The sequence below is a fragment of the Myxine glutinosa genome, chromosome 8 (genome assembly GCF_964187855.1).
Source record: "Myxine glutinosa chromosome 8, kmMyxGlut1.1, whole genome shotgun sequence".
NCBI classification, from domain to species: domain Eukaryota; kingdom Metazoa; phylum Chordata; class Myxini; order Myxiniformes; family Myxinidae; genus Myxine; species Myxine glutinosa.
This window is the reverse complement of record NC_136268.1, coordinates 145,414,469-145,434,162: the sequence shown is the minus strand read 5'-3', so window position 1 is coordinate 145,434,162 and position 19,694 is coordinate 145,414,469. Positions and strand designations below refer to the sequence as shown.

At 47.0% G+C, this 19,694-nt stretch overlaps 3 protein-coding genes across 3 annotated transcripts in view; all 3 read left to right on the top strand.

Annotated features, from left to right (window-relative positions):
* Positions 1–11,282, top strand: part of LOC137432182 (gametocyte-specific factor 1-like) — a 107,056-nt gene extending 95,774 nt beyond the window's left edge. The window contains exon 8 of the mRNA XM_068123886.2: positions 10,632–11,282. Coding sequence (XP_067979987.2) covers positions 10,632–10,701 — 70 coding nt within the window. The 3' untranslated portion in view covers positions 10,702–11,282. The remainder of the gene's footprint in view (positions 1–10,631) is intronic.
* Positions 1–19,694, top strand: part of LOC137432990 (chitotriosidase-1) — a 337,722-nt gene that overhangs the window by 316,310 nt on the left and 1,718 nt on the right. The gene's annotated exons all lie outside the window — the stretch shown is intronic.
* On the top strand, positions 1,398–10,528 carry LOC144893201 (uncharacterized). Its single transcript, XM_078782845.1, has 3 exons — positions 1,398–1,445; positions 1,544–2,906; positions 10,488–10,528. The coding sequence occupies exons 2-3, from the start codon at positions 1,649–1,651 to the stop codon at positions 10,526–10,528; spliced, it is 1,299 nt and encodes a 432-aa protein (XP_078638971.1). The 5' UTR covers positions 1,398–1,445; positions 1,544–1,648.

The window sequence follows — 19,694 nt, the reverse complement described above, 5'->3', positions numbered from 1 at the left end:
GCCTCCTGCCTCCGGAGCTGTGTAAAGGTCAAAGGGCATCCCATAATTAGTCCATAAAGCATCCACACCACAGCCAATCATAGAATACCCCTGTTCAATAGTTATATCTTATTATGTGTTTTTAGGGTAAGGCTGTGTCTCCCATTAATTGAAATACTCCATTGCACCAGTGAAAGAGATAGATTCCCTTCATTCCCACTCCCAACACTTCCATTCACCCCTTTTCGTCAATTGCAATTTGCATTGCCAACTGCATGTTGGGCGGTTTTCCCTTCATCCGCCATTGACCACGAGGCAGGGTTGGGGAAGAAAGGCGTGTCTCCACCTCGTCATAGAGGGGAGGAGTGAGCCAGCCCCGAACAACCAACCGAGCACGAGGGGTTTGGTTTGAGAGGGCGGAGGAAGAGCGATCGGGGAGGTTCGCAAAGGTTCAAGGGTGGGGCTATATATAACCCATGAGAGACGCCCCCAGGAGAGATGAGCTTTGACGGGATGAGCTACGACAAGAGCGGAGTGTGTGGTTTTTTTGGTCAGAGCTGGGTTGGTCGTCAGTGGTGGTCAGTGTTTGCGTAGAGTGGAGGGGTTGCGTTGAGTTGTCGGTGGTGAGGAAGAGTTGGACTTACAAAGAGTCCTGGAGTTAGTAAGAGAGAGAACCCGTCACGCGAGAGAACCCGTCACGCCAGACCCCCCACCAGCAGCGTTGGCTTGGCTCCACCAAGCAGCTCCGACCCGCTACCCCGCGCACACGACAGGATCGGTGGCATCGGCGGCCGTCGAGGTCCAGCCCGACATCCCGTGCGGGATCAAACTCCAGCCAGCTCCGGGCCTTCCTCCAGCCACCCACCTCCTGTCATTCCTGCCTGCAATTTCCATCCATTTGCGTATGTGAGTCTGTCTTTTGTTTGTTCTGTCCCTGGGTTAATTAAGACTGTAGTTCTGCTAGCGTTGCACTGTGTATCTAATCTCGTCTGTAAATAAACGTGACTGCTTTCTTTTTGCTTGTGTGTATAATAAATCCAATTACTCTTCTGTCCGTCTTCTCGTCTTATTCCTTTTCCTCTTTGCATTCGGTCGTTTTAGAGTTTTCCAGATTGGGCAGCTGCGGTGCGATACGGCCAAAGTTTGGGGTGAATCGGGTGAGTTGGGGAAGAATCGGGGGAACTGTTAGTGTTAGGTCGCGGTAATACACCACCGCTCGGTCAATATAACATCTTAACCGCGACAGTAACAATATATATATTCACACATCAGGTCGACCATTATTTACATAATTATACAGTAGTACACCATGTAGTGAAATTGTATCCGTACTGAACCCGGGTGGGGATGCTCGCTGCTCGCTGTCATTGTTGTCCCCACTAGGGGCGTGACTATAAGACCCGTTGCTGTGTCAGTGCTCCGAGACTTCTCCCTTGTGACATGTTACATCGGTAGCCTCGTTAATGGTACGCCTTTATAGAATATCTAGCTTGCTTGCATTGACTGATATGAATGGCTTTATGAGATGTCGCATCGTATGCTTATTGTGTATTTCTACTTACAGGAATGATCTGATGATCTAAATGCAATTAAACCAAACCGTTGGACTAAAGTTGTGCGGACCTGAATGGTTTTCCACAACACTTAATTGCATTTAAGATCTGCTGACATGGCTGGCAACAAGACGTTGACGGTGTCCATTTTCAGCGCCGACCCACAAGCCACGGACGGAGGCTTGCAACTCAAGCACTGGCTCCGACAACTGGAGCATCTCTTTGATGAGCCTGAGACCGCTCCGACGCCTGCCGCGAAGCTGGCAATATTACACTCAAAAATCGACTACCGGGTCTACCACGCGGTCGCTCAATGCACGACGTATGATCTTACCATCGCGGAGCTCAAGCGGCTTTATATAAAAGAAAAAAGCCCTGTGTATGCGCGTTATTTGCTGCAGACGCGGCGGCAGCAGCCCAACGAGCCTATGGATCATTACGCCCAGGAGCTCCGGCAGCTCATGCTGGACAGCGCCAAGGAGCCACGGACTCCCGAGCAGGCTAAAGATGATCGACTTTTAGATGCCTTCATAGCAGGGGTCTCCTCCCAGGAACTACGTCTCAAACTCTTGGAGAAGACCGACCTGACCTTCGCTACGGCGGTTGAGCAAGCGACGGTGTATACCGAAGCGCGGATGCAATCGAACGCCTATGATCGCACGCGCCTTTTGGCGGGCACCTCACTACACGCCCGGCCGGAGAGTACCACTGACGAGGACGTGGATCCGCCTGCTGAACTCCGGGATGCTCCGGAGGATGACCCTACCCTGACAGCTGCCGTTACGACCAGCAGACCCAAGGCCTTGCGCGGGGCCGCATGTTTTTTTTGTGGAGGGCCTCGTCATGCCCGAGTCGTGTGTCCGGCACGTGACGCTATTTGCCATTTGTGCTCGCTAAAGGGACATTACGCGAAAGTGTGCAAGAAATCGGCACGCGGCTCGCGGCCCTTCGACTCGCGCAGCCGCGGTCGCGCAGGCGCGGCAACCTTGAACGGGCTTGTAGCAGAACCCACGAGCCCAGCGCCTTACCCGACTTCGAAGGGGAGGGCCCCTCTCTGCGGCCCGCTGGGCGCGCAGACAACCTTGACTGGCGCCACCGGACAGCCACCACCGTCTCATTCTCCATCGGGGACAAAGGCCGCGTCCTTGGCCAAACCTCGAGCCACGCAAGGGAAGAAACAGCTTTCGAATACTACGGAAGCCTTTTGTCAAAGCGACCAAACGAAAAAGGCGATTTCGAAATCTACTACGGAAGCCTTTTGTCAAAGCGACCAAACGAAAAAGGCGATTTCGAATACTACGGAAGCCTTTTGTCAAAGCGACCAAACGAAAAAGGCGATTTCGGCTACAACGGAAGCCTTTATCTGCCAGGAGTGTCAAAAGGCGATGCCAAATACTACGGAGGCCTTTTCTCATCGGATTTTGAATCGCGAAACACCGGAATGCTGGGGAAAGCCCTCTGATGACGATAATGGATTCCCCATGGTCAACGCAGACTCCGGCCACGATCGCAAAACTGCTGCTGGTGTAGGATCCACCCGCGAGGCTGGTCCGACCCATTCGGGGGGCTCAGTCCCGCTCCCAGCTGCCTCGTCTGGCCTGGCTCAAGCCCTTATTCCCCTTATGGTTGAGGGCCATTGTGTTCAGGCCTTGGTGGACACCGGATCTACGGATAGTTTTATCGACCAGCGACTTGTGCTCAGGCATGGATGGCGGATCGGGCGGTCTACGAGACGGATCTTCATGGCTTCCCAGGGACTCCGGCTTAGCACAAAAGGGGAATGCCGATTGAAACTAGTGCTAAAGGGACGGGTTTTCCCTGATGTACACCTTATGGTTTTACCCGCATTATGTGCTGATATTCTGCTAGGACACGATTTTCTTAAGCTGCATGGACGTCTGGTAATGGAGTTCGGTGGGCCTGACACTCTTGTTGTGGGGGCGGACGACGCGCTAACGGTGTGCGCCCTAGCGCAAATGGACGTCCGTCCGCTTTCACTGTTCCCCAATCTAACCTCCGACTGTACCCCTGTCGCGGTAAAATCGAGACGCTACTCTCGCGCGGACATGCAATTCATTGCGGACGAAACGACTCAGCTCTTGAAAGACGGCATCATAGAACCTAGTAGGTCGCCGTGGCGTGCCCAGGTCTTAGTGGTGCGCAGTGAGGCCCATCGCAAACGCATGGTGATCGACTATTCCCAAACGATTAACCGCTTTACACAGCTGGATGCCTACCCCCTTCCGGGGATGGACGCGCTAGTGCAACAGGTGTCCCAGTATTCGGTCTATAGTACTCTCGATCTCCGTAGTGCGTACCACCAGATCCCTATCTCTAGGGCGGATCGTATCTATACCGCTTTCGAGTCGGGGCAGCGGTTGTACCAATTCACACGATTGCCCTTTGGGGTGACGAACGGGGTCGCTTGTTTCCAGAGGGCCATGGATGACCTCGTTGCGCGGGAGCACTTAACCGATGTTTTCGTCTACCTCGATAACCTTACGGTTTGTGGATATGACCAAGGGCACCATGACGCTAATCTGAAGCGCTTCCTTGAGGTCGCGCAACGGTATCACTTAACTATGAACGAGGATAAGTGCCGATACTCCCTACGCACCATAGATCTTCTGGGGTACACCGTGACCCATGGCTCTGTCTCTCCGGATAAGGAACGTCTGCGACCTTTGCTCGACATGGCCCCTCCCTGCGATCGGGCGTCCCTGAAACGCGCCCTTGGGCTGTTCGCCCATTACTCCAAATGGGTGCAAAATTTCTCCGCGAAACTTCGCCCCCTTGTGGCCTGCGACACTTTTCCCCTGAGTTCGGCCGCATTGACGGCCTTTGAAGGTCTTAAGACCGACATCGCCCGAGCCGCCGTAGCAACCATCGACGAGAGCGGCTCGTTCGTCCTCGAAAGTGACGCCTCGGATCAGGCCATCGCGGCGACCCTCTCCCAAGGGGGACGTCCCGTGGCTTTCTTTTCACGGACTCTTACCTCCGCTGAGCGGCGGCACTCGTCCGTTGAAAAGGAAGCGTATGCGATCGTCGAGTCTATTCGGCGATGGCGCCCGTACCTACTCGGGCGGAGCTTCCAAATCATCACGGACCAGCAAAGCGTTGCGTTCATGTACGACACCTTACACGCCCAGCGCATTAAGAACGAGAAAATCACTCGCTGGCGTATCGAACTCGCCGACTTCTGTTACACCATCAAATATCGCCCAGGGAAGGATAACCAGGCCGCCGATGCCTTATCGCGCCCCACTACATGTGCTGGTATCACCTCGTTGGAGGGCCTACGGGTGCTGCATGCTACTGCGGGCCATCCCGGCGTAACGCGTTTCGCTCATTTCGTGCGGAGTGGGAATCTCCCTTACTCGATTGACGATATCCGCCGTATCTGTCGCGACTGCGCTATCTGCGCGGAAATCAAACCGCGTTTCTATAACCCCCCTATGGGGACTCTGGTGAAGGCTACACGCCCGTGGGAACGCTTGGCGATGGATTTCAAGGGCCCTTTGCCGGTGTCGAGCGGCTCTCGCTATCTGCTCACTATCGTTGATGAGTACTCACGATTCCCCTTTGCTTATATGTGCGCGGACATGACTGCTGCCACGGTGATGCGTTGCTTACAGAACTTGTTCTCAATGTTCGGTTACCCGGCCTATGTCCATACCGACCGGGGTGCAGTCTTCTTGTCTCAGGAGGTGCGCGGCTATCTGCTCCAAAACAACGTTGCGTCTAGTTACACCACGCCGTATAGACCCCAGGCTAATGGGCAGATCGAACGCTTCAACGGGATTATCTGGAGGGCCGTCATGCTCCATCTCCGGACCCACGGCCGGGGCCTCGATAAATGGGCTTGGTCGCTACCTGCGGCGTTGAACTCAATCCGGGCACTCCTGAGTACGGCAACTAACCAAACTCCCCACGAGCGTCTTTTCCACCACCCCAGGAGCTCGGGGTGTATACGGTCTTTGCCCAGTTGGCTCGCTGGGCCCGGGCCGGCCTACCTTAAACGGGCAGTTCGCGCGAGCAAGTACGACCCCCTTGTGGACAAAGTGCAGATTCTCCAGGCTAATCCTGAGCATGCTCGTGTGATGACGTCTGATGGTCGTGAGACTACTGTCTCCGTTCGTCATCTTGCCCCTTGCGGGGTCGACGACCTTAGTAGGGAATCGGACGAACCGGTCGAACCCATCTATGAGACTATGACCTCTCCCGACGCTCCCATCGCCGATAGTCCACCGACCCTCCCCCCGTCGAGACTGCCCGGGTCCGACGACTTGGCGTTACCCCCTTCGTCACCCGACCCTGTTGACGCCTCTGACACCGGGGATACTGGGTTACGTGACGCCGTACCCGGGGAATTTCGAACGCGTGCTGGCAGAGAAATTCGCCGCCCGGCCCGCTACGGTTGGGCCGACTGATACTCCGCGCCCATGCTGACGCTCACTCGCTTTTCGCCACGCGGCCGTATAATTCTGACGGGGGGTGAATGTAGTGAAATTGTATCCGTACTGAACCCGGGTGGGGATGCTCGCTGCTCGCTGTCATTGTTGTCCCCACTAGGGGCGTGACTATAAGACCCGTTGCTGTGTCAGTGCTCCGAGACTTCTCCCTTGTGACATGTTACATCGGTAGCCTCGTTAATGGTACGCCTTTATAGAATATCTAGCTTGCTTGCATTGACTGATATGAATGGCTTTATGAGATGTCGCATCGTATGCTTATTGTGTATTTCTACTTACAGGAATGATCTGATGATCTAAATGCAATTAAACCAAACCGTTGGACTAAAGTTGTGCGGACCTGAATGGTTTTCCACAACACACCAGTCAGTGGATCTACATGAAAAACACAAGAGCACATCACCTGTTTCTAAAGACAAAAAGTCTTATAGTGGATCTTTGTGAAAAAAAAAACACAAAAACGAAACGAAAAAAAACGAAATGAAAAAACGAAACAAAAAATTCATGGCACCATTTCTGAACTGTGTATATATCTGTATCTTCCAGGGCTTTCTGCATCTCCATACATGCCTTGTGGATTCGCCCACCGACCACATTTAAACAATAACTAAGCAGGTTCTTAAATCGTTCTGTAAAGATCAACAAGAGGCACGCTCACCTTGGACCTGGAATGGTCTTCTTGTCGAACTTCACAGTTGATCCTGGTATGGGCTACCAACTGTCAGGGAACTTTTACTGAACCCTAAAGGAAATAACTCAAGATGAGACTCAGATTCAAGGAGCTCAGACTCGTCTATCCGAACCAAGGTTTTATTCCTAAGTTAGAGGGAACTTGTTACACAAAATATAACCAAGATATGACACGTCGCTTGGTTGAAGAAATCTTCTCCCCTCTCGTCCTCCCTCTTCTGATGAGTCCTTCTGCTCTCGGAGCATGGTCCTTAAGTAGACCTTGGCCACTTTGATGTGGTGAGATTGGAATTCAAAGATCAACACAGAACTCGGCGACTCCGTCTTCCTGGCACCAAAAGCCCATCTGGTTCTTATTATGAAGCCACTAAAAGCATACCGTAGGTCACTATCGGAGGCAAAGGAGAAGAGATTAATGGTCTTATCCGCTAATGTCAACCTTCTCTGACCTACACAATCTCACTCCCTGATTAATGCATCCACCCTGTAGTCAGGGCCCTTAGGGATATTTTGGTTCAAATTCTTTCAAAAGCATCAAATTTGGCGCAGATGTTGCCCATGCCATACTCTTTCGATTTTTGACGGGCGCCAAGGGCGGTATGATCCGGGGACAATACCGGTCCATCCCGTCATGTCACCTGACCTATGACGTCATAATTAGGATATGCATCCAATCACATGGCGTACTATAAGTGGTCAAAGTTCAAAATGAATCGATCGAAAAATGAAGGCAGGGATCCATTTTTAAGGTTTTCATAAAATCCAATATGGCCACCAGGTCACATGACCTATGACGTCATATTTATGACGTATACAATCATGTATACATGAACCCGGATCATGATCGCACAAAAATTCAACACAAGGATATGGCATACAGTTCATAAAACATCAAAATCCGTACCTTTGTAATTAGACTGATGAACTGCATATGCCTGAAAATTAGGAAATAGACATGTAAATATTTCCTCTAATTGTCAAAAATAAGGTCAGAGTTCGATTACCCAACCCAGAAACATAAAATGGTGAACCTCACGTAAATCTTGACAAAAAACTCAAAAACCGACATGTTTGACTCAAAAATGACCTTTAAGATGACCTTGAGGGTTGACCTTGACCTCGAATCATCAAAATAACATCATAATTGGATTCCTCGACCTCGAACACCCCTGAAAAGTGGTATCATACATGATTCCAACCCTTTTGGTTATTTAACTGATTTTCCTCTAATCCGGGTGGCGGCCATTTAGTATTTCGCCAATATGGGGCCCCCGGGGGGGGGGGGGCGCCCGTCTTGGCGCCCGTCAAAAATCGAAAGAGTATGGCATGGGCAACATCTGGGCCAAATTTGGTGCTTTTGGAAGAATTTGAACCAAACGGCCCCAAAATATCCCTAAGGGCCCTGACTACTGGGCTTGAGTAAACACTCGGCCTCGTGTTCGCCATTTATGGGTAAGAAAACTATTTACAGATGTTCTCTTATCACTTCGGTTCCAAGGCCTTGCTCAAACTGCACAGTATAGCACATTCTGTCTTTAACAATGGGTCAAAACTTGTTTTCCCACATTCTTACATGCTTTAAGAACAAAGTTTACATTGACGTACAATTTAACCACTTGCATAACTCACCGACCCCAATAATCATAGAAATCTCCCATACCGACATACCCGAGAAGGCTCAAAGATGTAATCACTGCCAAAGGTGCTTCTGCGAAGTTTTGACTACATACTTATACAAATTGGATATTTCTGTATTCCATTTTGAATAAGTTTGAAACAATTTCTAAAAACATGTTTTCACTATCATTATGGGTGTATTATGTTTAGATTGGTGACAAAAAAAATCTCAATATAATCCTTTTTAAATTCAGGCTGTAACACAACAAAATGTAAAAAAGTCAAGGGGTGTGAAACTTTCTGAAGGCACTGCAGCTCTGAAAAAATGATGCTAGTAAAGTAGAAATGTTTTTATCTGCTCGCTCTAACGTAACCGCTGCTGTTTAATTCTCCGTTTTACTTTTGAAGAAATTAGTAACTTTTTGTAAACTTTGATGTACAGCAATACCCCGGCCTATGTCATTAATTGGTTCCATAAGCCGTGACGTAACTCGGTTTTTGACGTAAACCGGGCATAATGTCTGAAAAATGCCTTAAAATTAAGACAAACACCGTAAAACTAGAGTAAATAACTGGAGGAGGCTGCGGCTTCGCCCTGAATCTTTGCCGCTCCCCGGTCGGGTCTTCTCCTCGAACCGGGTGACCGGCGCGGACGTGTCGACCGTGAGCGGGCTTGTGTGCCGAGTGGCTCCGCGGCCCGCTTCACCACGGCGTGCTTTACCCAACGTGTCCGAGCAGTTTCACCGGTGGTCGTGTCGTATCGTCTGTTACGAACGAACGAGCTCAGGGTTCCGTGAACCCGGCCGTCCCGGGGATCGACGCTCGCCTCCGAGTCGTAGGCGTGCCCCGTCTTTTCTCGAGCGGCCGAAGTTGCGTGCATCTTTTTTTTGGACGATGCGATATACGCAGAAACGACGACGTACAGGCAGGCATTTGCAAATCCATGCACATGTGCACATGCACACGTCGATCGGTTCGTCGACGCCGGACACCGGCGAGGTGCCCGACGAGGCACCCTGGCTCAAGGCATGACACGGTCGTTCGTTTCACATGGGCCATGGGCCATGGGGCCTGACCTCGTCGCGGACATTGCACACTCTGCACGGTGACGTGACGTGACGTCTGCCACGGACGGTCGTCCGAGCCGGCATCGTCGTCATGTTTCGCCGTTGCCAAGTTACGTTGGTTGTTTTACACAGTAAAGGAACCTTTACACAGTAAAGGAATAATCACAAAAATACCAGCGAAAGGCAAAGCAAGCACGCGACCGCAGCACAGGACAAAATGCATATGGCCTCGCCTTTGTTTTGAATGAGAACCAGTAGCTACGCGTACGTACAGTATACTGTACATACATTTTAAAAATATTTTTAACGTGCTTCTTTTATTGTTAATTTATGTACTATTTTATTTATTTTAAATATGTTTTCAAGGAAAAATAATCTTTTTCATGTCCTCCTATTATGATGTAGGAGTGACGTAAAGTCGCACATAATGACATTCGCTGAACTGAAATTTACTCCAGAAAAGTGGCGTAAAGTCGGATTTGACGTAGGTCGAAATGGCGTAAAACGGGGTATTGCTGTCATTTCTTATATATTTTTTTCTTCTTCTTTTTTTCTGCCCCACTTGGATAATTTTGTTTCCTTGCTTCTGGCTAACTTTGCCTAGGTAGGTCATCAAATAATATCAGGTCGATTGATGATCTGTGTGTCATTTTTGATTTTTTTTTTTTTTACAACCAACAAACAAATAGCGCTAGCTAGATCGATCACTTGTTAACGTGTGGGCATCATTTAAAAAATACAACCTAAGAACGGGAGTGGAGTCGCTCATTTGTGAAGGAAAGGTACCCATCTATAACCAGTTGTTGGTGGAAGGTTTTGCCATCAGAGAAAATTGAAATACAATCGCTGATGAAAACTATCAGATTTTTCATTCCATACACTGAATGATGTAATTGATGGATTCTTCAGTAGGTCATGTAGTATATCACCCCCACTGCCCTCCCCTCCCCCAACTCCCCACCGCCAGCGCGGATGCTCAGGTTGCCCCGTAGACAAGGCCACCCCTGGTTGTACGATGGGGGTGTGGGGCACACTGATTAACCTTGCCCCACATGACTCCAAAAATATTGTGTAAAATTTAACTAACATGTCGCTTCCTTTATTCTTAGGTGGGGATGGGATTGTGCTGACAAGTGTCATATACATGTAGATTTTATATTTTACTCAGTATTGCAGACCTTGATCTGATCCCCCAGGATTATCATCCATCCTATCCTGTCTTTTCACAGAGGTTTTCACACTTTCCTCCCCAGGGTGCCAAATGGTCTTGCTGCCATAACTGCGTGCGTCAACCCTTACAGAATGGGGGGCGAAGACTTTTAGCTTTGTATCCTGCCGGCCATAAAGTGTCCTGGTAAATAGTCATGTGGTTGACGAGTCTTATTCCCTCCATACACTGAAGGGATGGCAAAAATTCACGTTTTCCCAGTGACCAGGTCTTTTACCTCTGTTGCTGAGCATAATCTTTCTCCCTCCCATTTTATCTTAGTGTGTTTTACTTTTGTTTCTCAAAACCTTTTTTGCATTATCCTAGAATTATAGCAGCTTGCGAATGTCAGTGAAACATCAGAGTTGAGGAAAACCATATGCTAATGAAAGGAAATCTAGAACGAGTCGATTCTGAATGAAGCAAGAGTAACGTGAATGAAAAGGTGGGAAAGGTCTGTTTTTAGATGTGACAAATAAGTGGGAGGCTACCAAGACAGCCCAGAGGGACATGCACAGTGGTGTAGCATGGGTCTGAATTCCGACCCAGCTAGAAACTGCCATTTTGATGTTTCACCTGCAGGACGAGGCATAGTGTGTGTTGTCCATTGCAAGAACATTTGTTGGTGTTTGAATTTAAAAGTGGTTCCTGCACTTGCCATGATCTTTTTGTTGCATTAAAGGAGCTTTTAAAAGTGGCTGCTTGTTTCTAAATCGAATTGACATTTTTTATTTCTTATGTATTGGTAAGATACACATTTGCATTCAATTTTTATTGACTGATCTGAAATACAAATGTGCCCACCCCAATTCCAGACGATCTTTGGTTGTTGTTGTTTTGTATGCAGCCCATGGCTGCTGGTTGCATCATTTTTCTGGAAGTGTGTTTGTGCTGCTGATGCACTGCCCCAACTACCAGTGAGCTTATGCTGCTGATGCAGTGCCCCAACTACCAGTGAGCTGGTACTCAATTTGCCTACCTTGGAAGGATGACAGGCTGTCAACCCCCCTGGCGTTAATTAAACGATCGACCAGAATTCAAACTCAGGATCCTAGGATCCCAAGCCAGCACCCTAACCGTTAAGACATCAGGCTACTTTCTTTGGTAAAATATAAAGTCCCCCCTATCAATACCTTTCATATGAGAGGCATCTGAGAAGGTTGTATGAAAAACCCTTTCATTAGCCTTTACTCAAAAAAAAAAAAAACCATGACATAAAAGGTGCAAAAAGCAATCCCCTCAACTACAGACCTATCAGCTTACTTGCAATCATCATCAAGGTCATGGAATCCATCATGGCAATTTTTTTCCCCTGCAAGAGCGGGCGGTTAGCCTTGCGGGCCCCATGACAATCATCATGGTTCCCTTTTTGTCCCCCGTCGCACCGCGGAGCGAAAGGGGGACTATGGTTTTCCCCTCCGTCCGTGTGTGTGTGTGTGTCCGTCCGTCCGTGCGTAAGCGAAGGACCGCATTCGAATTTGGTGTGTGGGTGCAACCCACGTCAAAATCCAAGATGGCCGCCACCGTGTTTGTCTGATGCCGTGTATGTCTGAACCTTGTGAGCGGAATATCTTGTAAAATAAGCGAAGTACCAACTTCGAATCTGGTGTGTGGGTGTATCTATGCATAAGGAAGAACGCTATTGAAAATTGGGTCGCCACGTCAAAATCCAAGATGGCCGCCTCCATGTATGCCTGAACCTTGTGAGCGAAATATCATATCATAGCATGTTTTCTGCGTCTTCCACTTTGTCAACTCACATCACTTCCCGACGGGGGACCTAGGCGTAACGCTTGTTGAGAATGTTTTTATGGCCGGATGCCCTTCCTGACCCGACCCTTTAGTCGCCTCTTACGACATGCAGGGGTACTGTATACCTATGCAAAACCGGGGTACACACCAGCACATTCATCCCAGCAAGCTGGAACTCGATTTTCCGACCTCGGAAGGATGACAGGCTGAGTCAACCCCCCTGGCGTTAATTCAATGATCGACCGGGATTCAAACTCAGGATCTTAGGATCCCAAGCCAGCACCCTAACTGCAAAGCCAACACCAGGCTGGAATCCATCATGGCAGTTGATATGAAATCCTTCCTTTTCTCCAACAACTCAGAGATGGTTTCAGCCCAGATCCTTCTTCGGCCATGGCCTAGTTACTATAGCTGCTGGTGTACCCTACCCCTTCCGCACAAACCTCTGACACTTTTTCTGATGCAATGGAGTATCCTGAACATGACATCGAATGTTAACATCATATAAGTTGGGATGAACTTGTAATTTTGATCAATATTTCGAGGTACCCTCAAAACGCGACCGTGGTCGATTCGTGCCACACTCAATTTTCATGTTTCATACTTTGGTAATTTGTGCGGTCACTATAGCAGTAATACATACAAATGAGGCACCAAATGAAGTTAGCTTCTGCTGGTTCTTTTGAAATTAATATTATCATGTTTCAGAAATATTTCATGTGAGTTATTTGACTACATATGCCCATACCCCATGTACATATCTGGTGCGCCACAAAAAATGATCGAATTTCTCCATTTACTTTTGTTTGAAGTGAATATGTGAGACTATTCATCCAAGTCATATATTGATATAAACCGTGTCCATATACACCCCATGTAAAGTTTTGACTTTTTCAACATATTTCAACATACAGCTATTTGATCTTCATTTCAACAATATCGAGATATAAAGGTGATATAATATAACAAATATCATGAAACATTTACATTTTGTAGTCCATTGTATAATTTAAATAAACATAAATGCAAATTTCGCAAGTGGAAAAAGTAAGTGCACCCCTACATTTATCACTACTTCAAATACCTAAAATTAGAATCAGGTGCACCAGCTCAGGTGCAAATGATTAGAACATTGTTGGAGAGGATCTTGGAGGAACCTGTCTTATTTAAACCTCAGACATTTAGTTTGGTTTGCTCTTTGTTGTTGAAGTGTGCGGTGTCACCATGCTGAGATCAAAAGAGCTCTCTGAGGCCTTCAGAAAGAAGGTTATAGATGCCTACGAGTCTGGGAAGGGATTTAAAAAGATCTCCAAACAATTTGAAATCAATCATTCGACTGTCCAGAAGATCATCTACAAGTGGAGAAGATTCCAAACAACTGCCAACTTGTTCAGGCCAGGCCGCCCCAGCAAGTTCAGCCCGAGAACAGACCGCAAGATGCTGAAAGAAGTCTCGAAGAACCCCAGAATGTCATCACGGGACCTACAGGTAGCTCTTCCCACTGTTGATGTCAAAGTGCACAAGTCCACCATTAGAAAGAGGCTGCACAAATTTGATCTGCATGGGAGGTGTGCCAGGAGGAAACCTTTGCTGTCCAGAAAGAACATCAGGGCAAGACTAAAGTTTGCCAATGAACACCTAGGCAAAGACCAGCACTTCTGGAACAATGTGCTCTGGACGGATGAGTCAAAGTTAGAGCTATTTGGCCACAGTACCAGAACACATGTTTGGCAAAAACCAAAGACAGCATTTGACCACAAGAACCTGATACCAACTGTAAAGCATGGTGGTGGAAATATTATGGTTTGGGGCAGCTTTGCTGCATCAGGGCCTGGGCAGCTCACCATCATATAATCCACTATGAATTCTTCATTGTATCAGAGGGTGCTTGAGGATAATGTGAAGCCATCTGTCGGAAAGTTGAAGCTCAACCGAAGGTGGACCTTGCAACATGACAATGACCCTAAACATACCAGTAAATCCACCAAGGAATGGCTGAAAAGAAAGAAATGGAGGGTTCTGGAATGGCCAAGTCAAAGCCCGGATCTAAATCCCATGGAGACGTGGGGGGATTTGAAACGAGCTGTGCATGCAAGAAACCCCTCAAACATCACACACCTGAAAGAATTCTGCATGGAGGAGTGGGCAAAAATTTCTCCCAGTCGGTCAGAGACTGGTAGAGAGTTATAAGAAACGCCGACTTGAGGTTGTTTCTGCCAAAGGGTGCAATACCACCTATTAGAAGAGCCAAGGGTGTACTGACTTTTTCCACATGTGAAATTTGCATTTATGTTTATTTAAATTATTCAATGGAATACAAAATGTAAATGTTTCATGATATTTGTTATATTATATCACCTTTATCTATCAATATTCTTGAAATGAAGATCAAATAGCTGTATGTTGAAATATGTTGAAAAAGTCAAAACTTTGCATGGGGTGTACTTACTTTTTCACGTGACTGTACCTAACATTTGATACCACAACTATGATTTTTTGACTTGACAAAGTTATGGCAATTTCAAAAATGGCACTCGTTAATAGAAGGCAAAGCCACGTACATTCATGGGATTCAATACATCAATAACTCATGTACCAATTCTATATTTTATGCTTCTGTGATATAACATATGGTCATAAAGATTACAGCTATGATGAAGGGTGAAACTAGCCTGACAGAATGTATGCACATGAACAAATGAAGAAGCTACCACCAAGCAAGGTATATTGGGTAATGTATTCAATACAATGAAAGGGCACAGAGTTCATTCACTGGTGAATATCTTGATCAATGTCAGTGCTGTCTCCACCAAACTGATATCTGGCAATTCTGCATCCGAGTCATCCGAGTCCACATCTTCAGAATCTTGTGGTTCGTCAACGATACCGATGAGCTGTTGTGGCAGAACAATTCCTACATACCATGGTGGCTCGAGCATACCATCACCCAACTCCCATCTATGACCAACCGTTACATTTGGAATATCTGGTTTAGCGATATGGGCCCTCTTCCAGTTTCCAATCTGATAGTTAACCATCATCCACCTCATGTGCTGCTCCAGATTTCTCCATGGTGGTCGTGCTCCCAGTTCCACATTGTTTGAAAGGTTGAATTGGTTCTCTTTGGCACTTAGCTCCTTTACGCAGATGTGTCACAGTTCATTGACCTTACGTACTTAATCGCGACCATAGATATGGCACAAGTGAACACCTGGCTCATCAATGAGGTATTCTGTCACATCCGACGTTTCTTCCAACCGAGACAATACAGCTGAAAACTTTGGGGTTTTCTGGAAGAGTTTTCTTGGGGCTTGATCTTCCTGAGTCCCTTGAAGGTGCTGCTTGTGTCACATTCAGTGCACACGTGGAGACACATGAGTGCTGTGCAATGCTGCTGTGTCCCTCTGAGAGGTCAGTGATGTTGATCAGCCTTTGCTTATTTCCTGTGCCAGTATCGAAGAGAATGACAACATTTTTCAATGTGAGGGCGTAGTGCATCAGGATGAAGAACACATTGCTGTCTGGGCTTATCTGGATGTACTTGTGTCCCTTATTTTTCCCATACATGCAGTAGAAGAACTACTCTGGAGTCTGTTTCCTCTTAGGTTGAATGCAGAGTTCAAATTTCCATCTTCTTTGTCGTGTCAACTGGTATGTTGTCATATAGTGTATATTTGTAGTCCCCCTTCACAGATCAGGATGACTTTTCTTCTCAGGAGCTTGCTGGCATACTATGAAGGAAACTGGATGAAGCGTGGAGGAAACTTTGGCCTGAGGCAGTGATTGAGTTGAGAGGTTTCAGAGGCTGAAGTCAGCAAAGCAAGGCGACAGATTGTGGACATACCCCTGCAAGTGGGATTTTAGGAGGTTGACAAAGATGATGAGGATTTGCTTCTCTCCCACAGGGAGGAACTGAGCAATGAAGATCTTCTGGCTCTGGAGGAGGAGCGCATCAGAGAGGAATCTGAATCAAGTCCTGAAGAGGTTGAGCCTTTTAAACCGCTCATGATGGAGGAAGCCAAAGGTGGTTAGTCGGTTAAGCTTTCACGCAGGCATTCCTGTCAAGTTTGGGAAATGAAGCCATGGCCATCTTTGATGAACATGATCATGACTCCAAAGGGTGGAGGGAGATGGAGAATGTCCTGAAATGGTACAAGGAGGTCCACAAACAGAAAAAGAAGGCAGACACTCAAGTCTCCATTATGAAGTTCTTTTTTTAAATCCCAAGTGAATCCACCTTCACTTCAAATTCTGACCAAACAAACAACAACAGGCATTTTAAGACCATTTTCCCTGCTAGATCGGGGGTTAGCCTTGCGGTCCCCATGGCAATCTTCTCCATTTTGCCCTATTTTCTGCATCTCCCCTTGTTAACCCCCTTGCCCGCATTTCTTCTTCGACCATCTTTCGCCAAGTCTTTCTCGGTCTTCCCCGTCCTCGACTTCCTTCTACAATCATTTACATCACTTCTCAACCAGTCACTTTGATCCTTCCTCAACACATGACCAAACCATCTCAACCTGTTCCTCTTCACAGCATCAATCACAGGCTCTATTCCCATCATCTTTCGCAATTCATCATTTGTCTTCCTCTCTCTCAACGATACTCCACACATCCATCGAACCATTCGCATTTCCACCCTTTCCAGCCTTCGTTGCTGCTCTACGTTCATTACCCATGTCTCGTTCCCATATTTCATAACACTTCTCACACATGCAGCATCCACCTTTCCCTTCAGCTTCAACGACACCCCTCTCCTCGTCAGCGCGCCACTCAGTTCCCGAAACTTCTTCCATGCACATCTCACTCCAGCAACCATTGCCGAGTCTGATCCACCTTCTCCATTCAGCATGTCTCCGAGGTAACAAAATGTTTTCACACCTTCCAGCTTCACGCCGTCTCCAATATCCAACTCAACATTTCCTCCATCTGCAGCGCCCTCTGTGCACACCTTACACTTGAATGTAGCTGCCACACTGGTTAATGACCCTCTCAAACAACTACATTTTTTTGATGAACCCACTCAGCGTACATTGTACATTGAATGGAATTCACTCCGACACCCTTCCTGCACACAGCACACGGCCACTTCCCAGTTCTTTCCACCTCACCACATGCTTTACCACTTGCCTTCACCTTCGTTTTTCTGATATTCACCTTCAGACCTTTTGTCTCCATACATTCCTTCCACTTGTTCATCTTCTCCTTCAGTCCATCCATACTTTCTGTAATCAACAACAGATCATCTGAATACAACTCCCACGGTAAACCCTCCTTTACGTTCTGAGCCAGCACCTCCATCACAGCCACAAATAGTAGTGGACTTAGTACCGACCCCTGATGCACTCCCACCTTCACCTCAAACTCACCACTGTTCCCGCTCTTCGTCCTTTCAGCTGTGCGCCCCCTTTTGTACATTGCCATCACTACTCTGATCAACCATTCCTCCACTCCTAACTTCCTCAATGCCCATGTCACTACTTCACGGGGAACCCCATGGAATGCTTTCTCCAGATCAACAAACCCAAGAAACAACTTCTTCCTCTTCTCCATGTACTTCTCCTGCAACTGGCTCAATAAAAAGCACGTCTGTCGTTCCTCTTCCTGGCAAAAATCCAACCTGCATTTCATCAATCTTCACTTTCTTCCTTATCCTCCTCTCCAACACCCTTTCCAATACCTTCATTCCATGCTCCAATAACTTTATCGCTCGATACGAGCCACGGTCCAGAGGGTCACCTTTCCCCTTGTATAGAGGGACGAGGGTACTCAGTTCCCAATACACTGGAATGCGGCCTTCTTTCACCACCAGATTACAGATCTCTGTCATTCTCTTCACACCCCAACTTCCTGCTGCCTTCAACACATCTCCCACAACTCCCGTCAACACATCTCCCACAAATTCTGACCATTCAACCTTAACTGGACAGCCCGCCACACCTGAATAAGCCTGCCACACCTGAATAAGCCTGCCACAAGCAAAGCAATATGTACTGCATGCAACCCCAATCATGGTAACACTTGTGGAAAAGTAATTCATTTTAATGTTTTTATTTATTACTAGCTGAATGCACCCGGCGTTGCCCGGGTTCTTTTTGAATGAATTTAATCTTCTGTACATGGGTCTGATGCGAGCCCAGTATCAGTTCGTGCTCAACGATTCCTTGTTCTTTCTTTTGTCGGGCCCCACGAGAGAGAATTTTGAAAGCATGTGTTGCAAGCAGTCAGATATTCCCATTAAGTGTATAAGTTGTACTTCAAGAGAATTTTGAAAGAAGAAGAATTATTGCGAAACGGGCCCAGGCCGGCCGAGACAGCCTCGCCACCTAGCCTATAACCTTCCCGGGGCCCGTCCCGACATTTTTTGTTTCAGAGGTTACCTCCTATCTTTCACCGTTCAGGAGATTAGCGTGTGCAGACAAACAAACAAAAACTTTTTTATATATATATAGAAGATAGATTACCCTCGTCTGAGGAGAGGGTATTGCATTCGAGTCTGTTTGTTTGTTTGTCCGCACAGAATAAATATGATTTTCTCTGCAACCGTCGGTCCGATTGACAGGAAATTTTCACCATAGGTGCAACTCCACCCGTATAATTTTTTTATAATTATGATGTCATAGGTCACGTGGTTCGGCAGCCATATTGGAAAAACTGCACTTATGTCTCCGAAAGGGCTGAATATAAGAAATTGAGACGTGGCTCATTGTAAAGAACTCTCCATGGGGAATAAAATATGTTGATGTCATAGGTGTCTCCATTATGACGACATAATTAGACAAGTACAAAACTTCATCCGATCAAGATGAAATTTCTTGAGTGCGATGTCGGCATAAACTGGTGGAAGAAAAAAATAATAATGATGACGTCATTAGTCACGTGGTTCGTCCACCACCTTGGAAGAATCAAAAAACTTTGCACCTCTATCTCCAAAAGTGCTGAATAGAAAAAATTGAGACGGCTCATTGTAAAGAACTCTCCTTGGGGAATAAAATATGTTCATGATGGGCATAGGTGCCTCCATTATGACGTCACAATTCGACAAGTACAAAACTTCATCCGATCAAGATGAAATTTCTCGAGCATAATCGAGGAATAAATTAGTTCAGGAAAAAATGACGTCATCAGTCACGTGGTTCGGCCGCCATATTTGTTTTAAAACAAAAGCCGTAAAAACCACTGAAAATACACGGTGAGGGTTTGCAATCTCCAATGGCTCTTTCTTGTTTTTTGTTAGATGTTTTATTTATGCATTGTTTATGGCTTTTTTTGAGGGTTTTTTTTATATTGGTCTTCAACCTTAAAAGGTTGAAATCTTCCCTGTTGGGAACATAACTCCGATGTTTACATGTTAAAT

Excerpts from the sequence above, each read along its gene's own strand:
- LOC144893201 (XM_078782845.1), top strand. The coding sequence starts at position 1,649 with ATGGCTGGCAACAAGACGTTGACGGTGTCCATTTTCAGCGCCGACCCA. Across the intron at positions 2,907-10,487 it reads AGCCTTTATCTGCCAGGAGT|GTGGGGATGGGATTGTGCTG; the intron begins GTCAAAAGGCGA and ends CTTTATTCTTAG.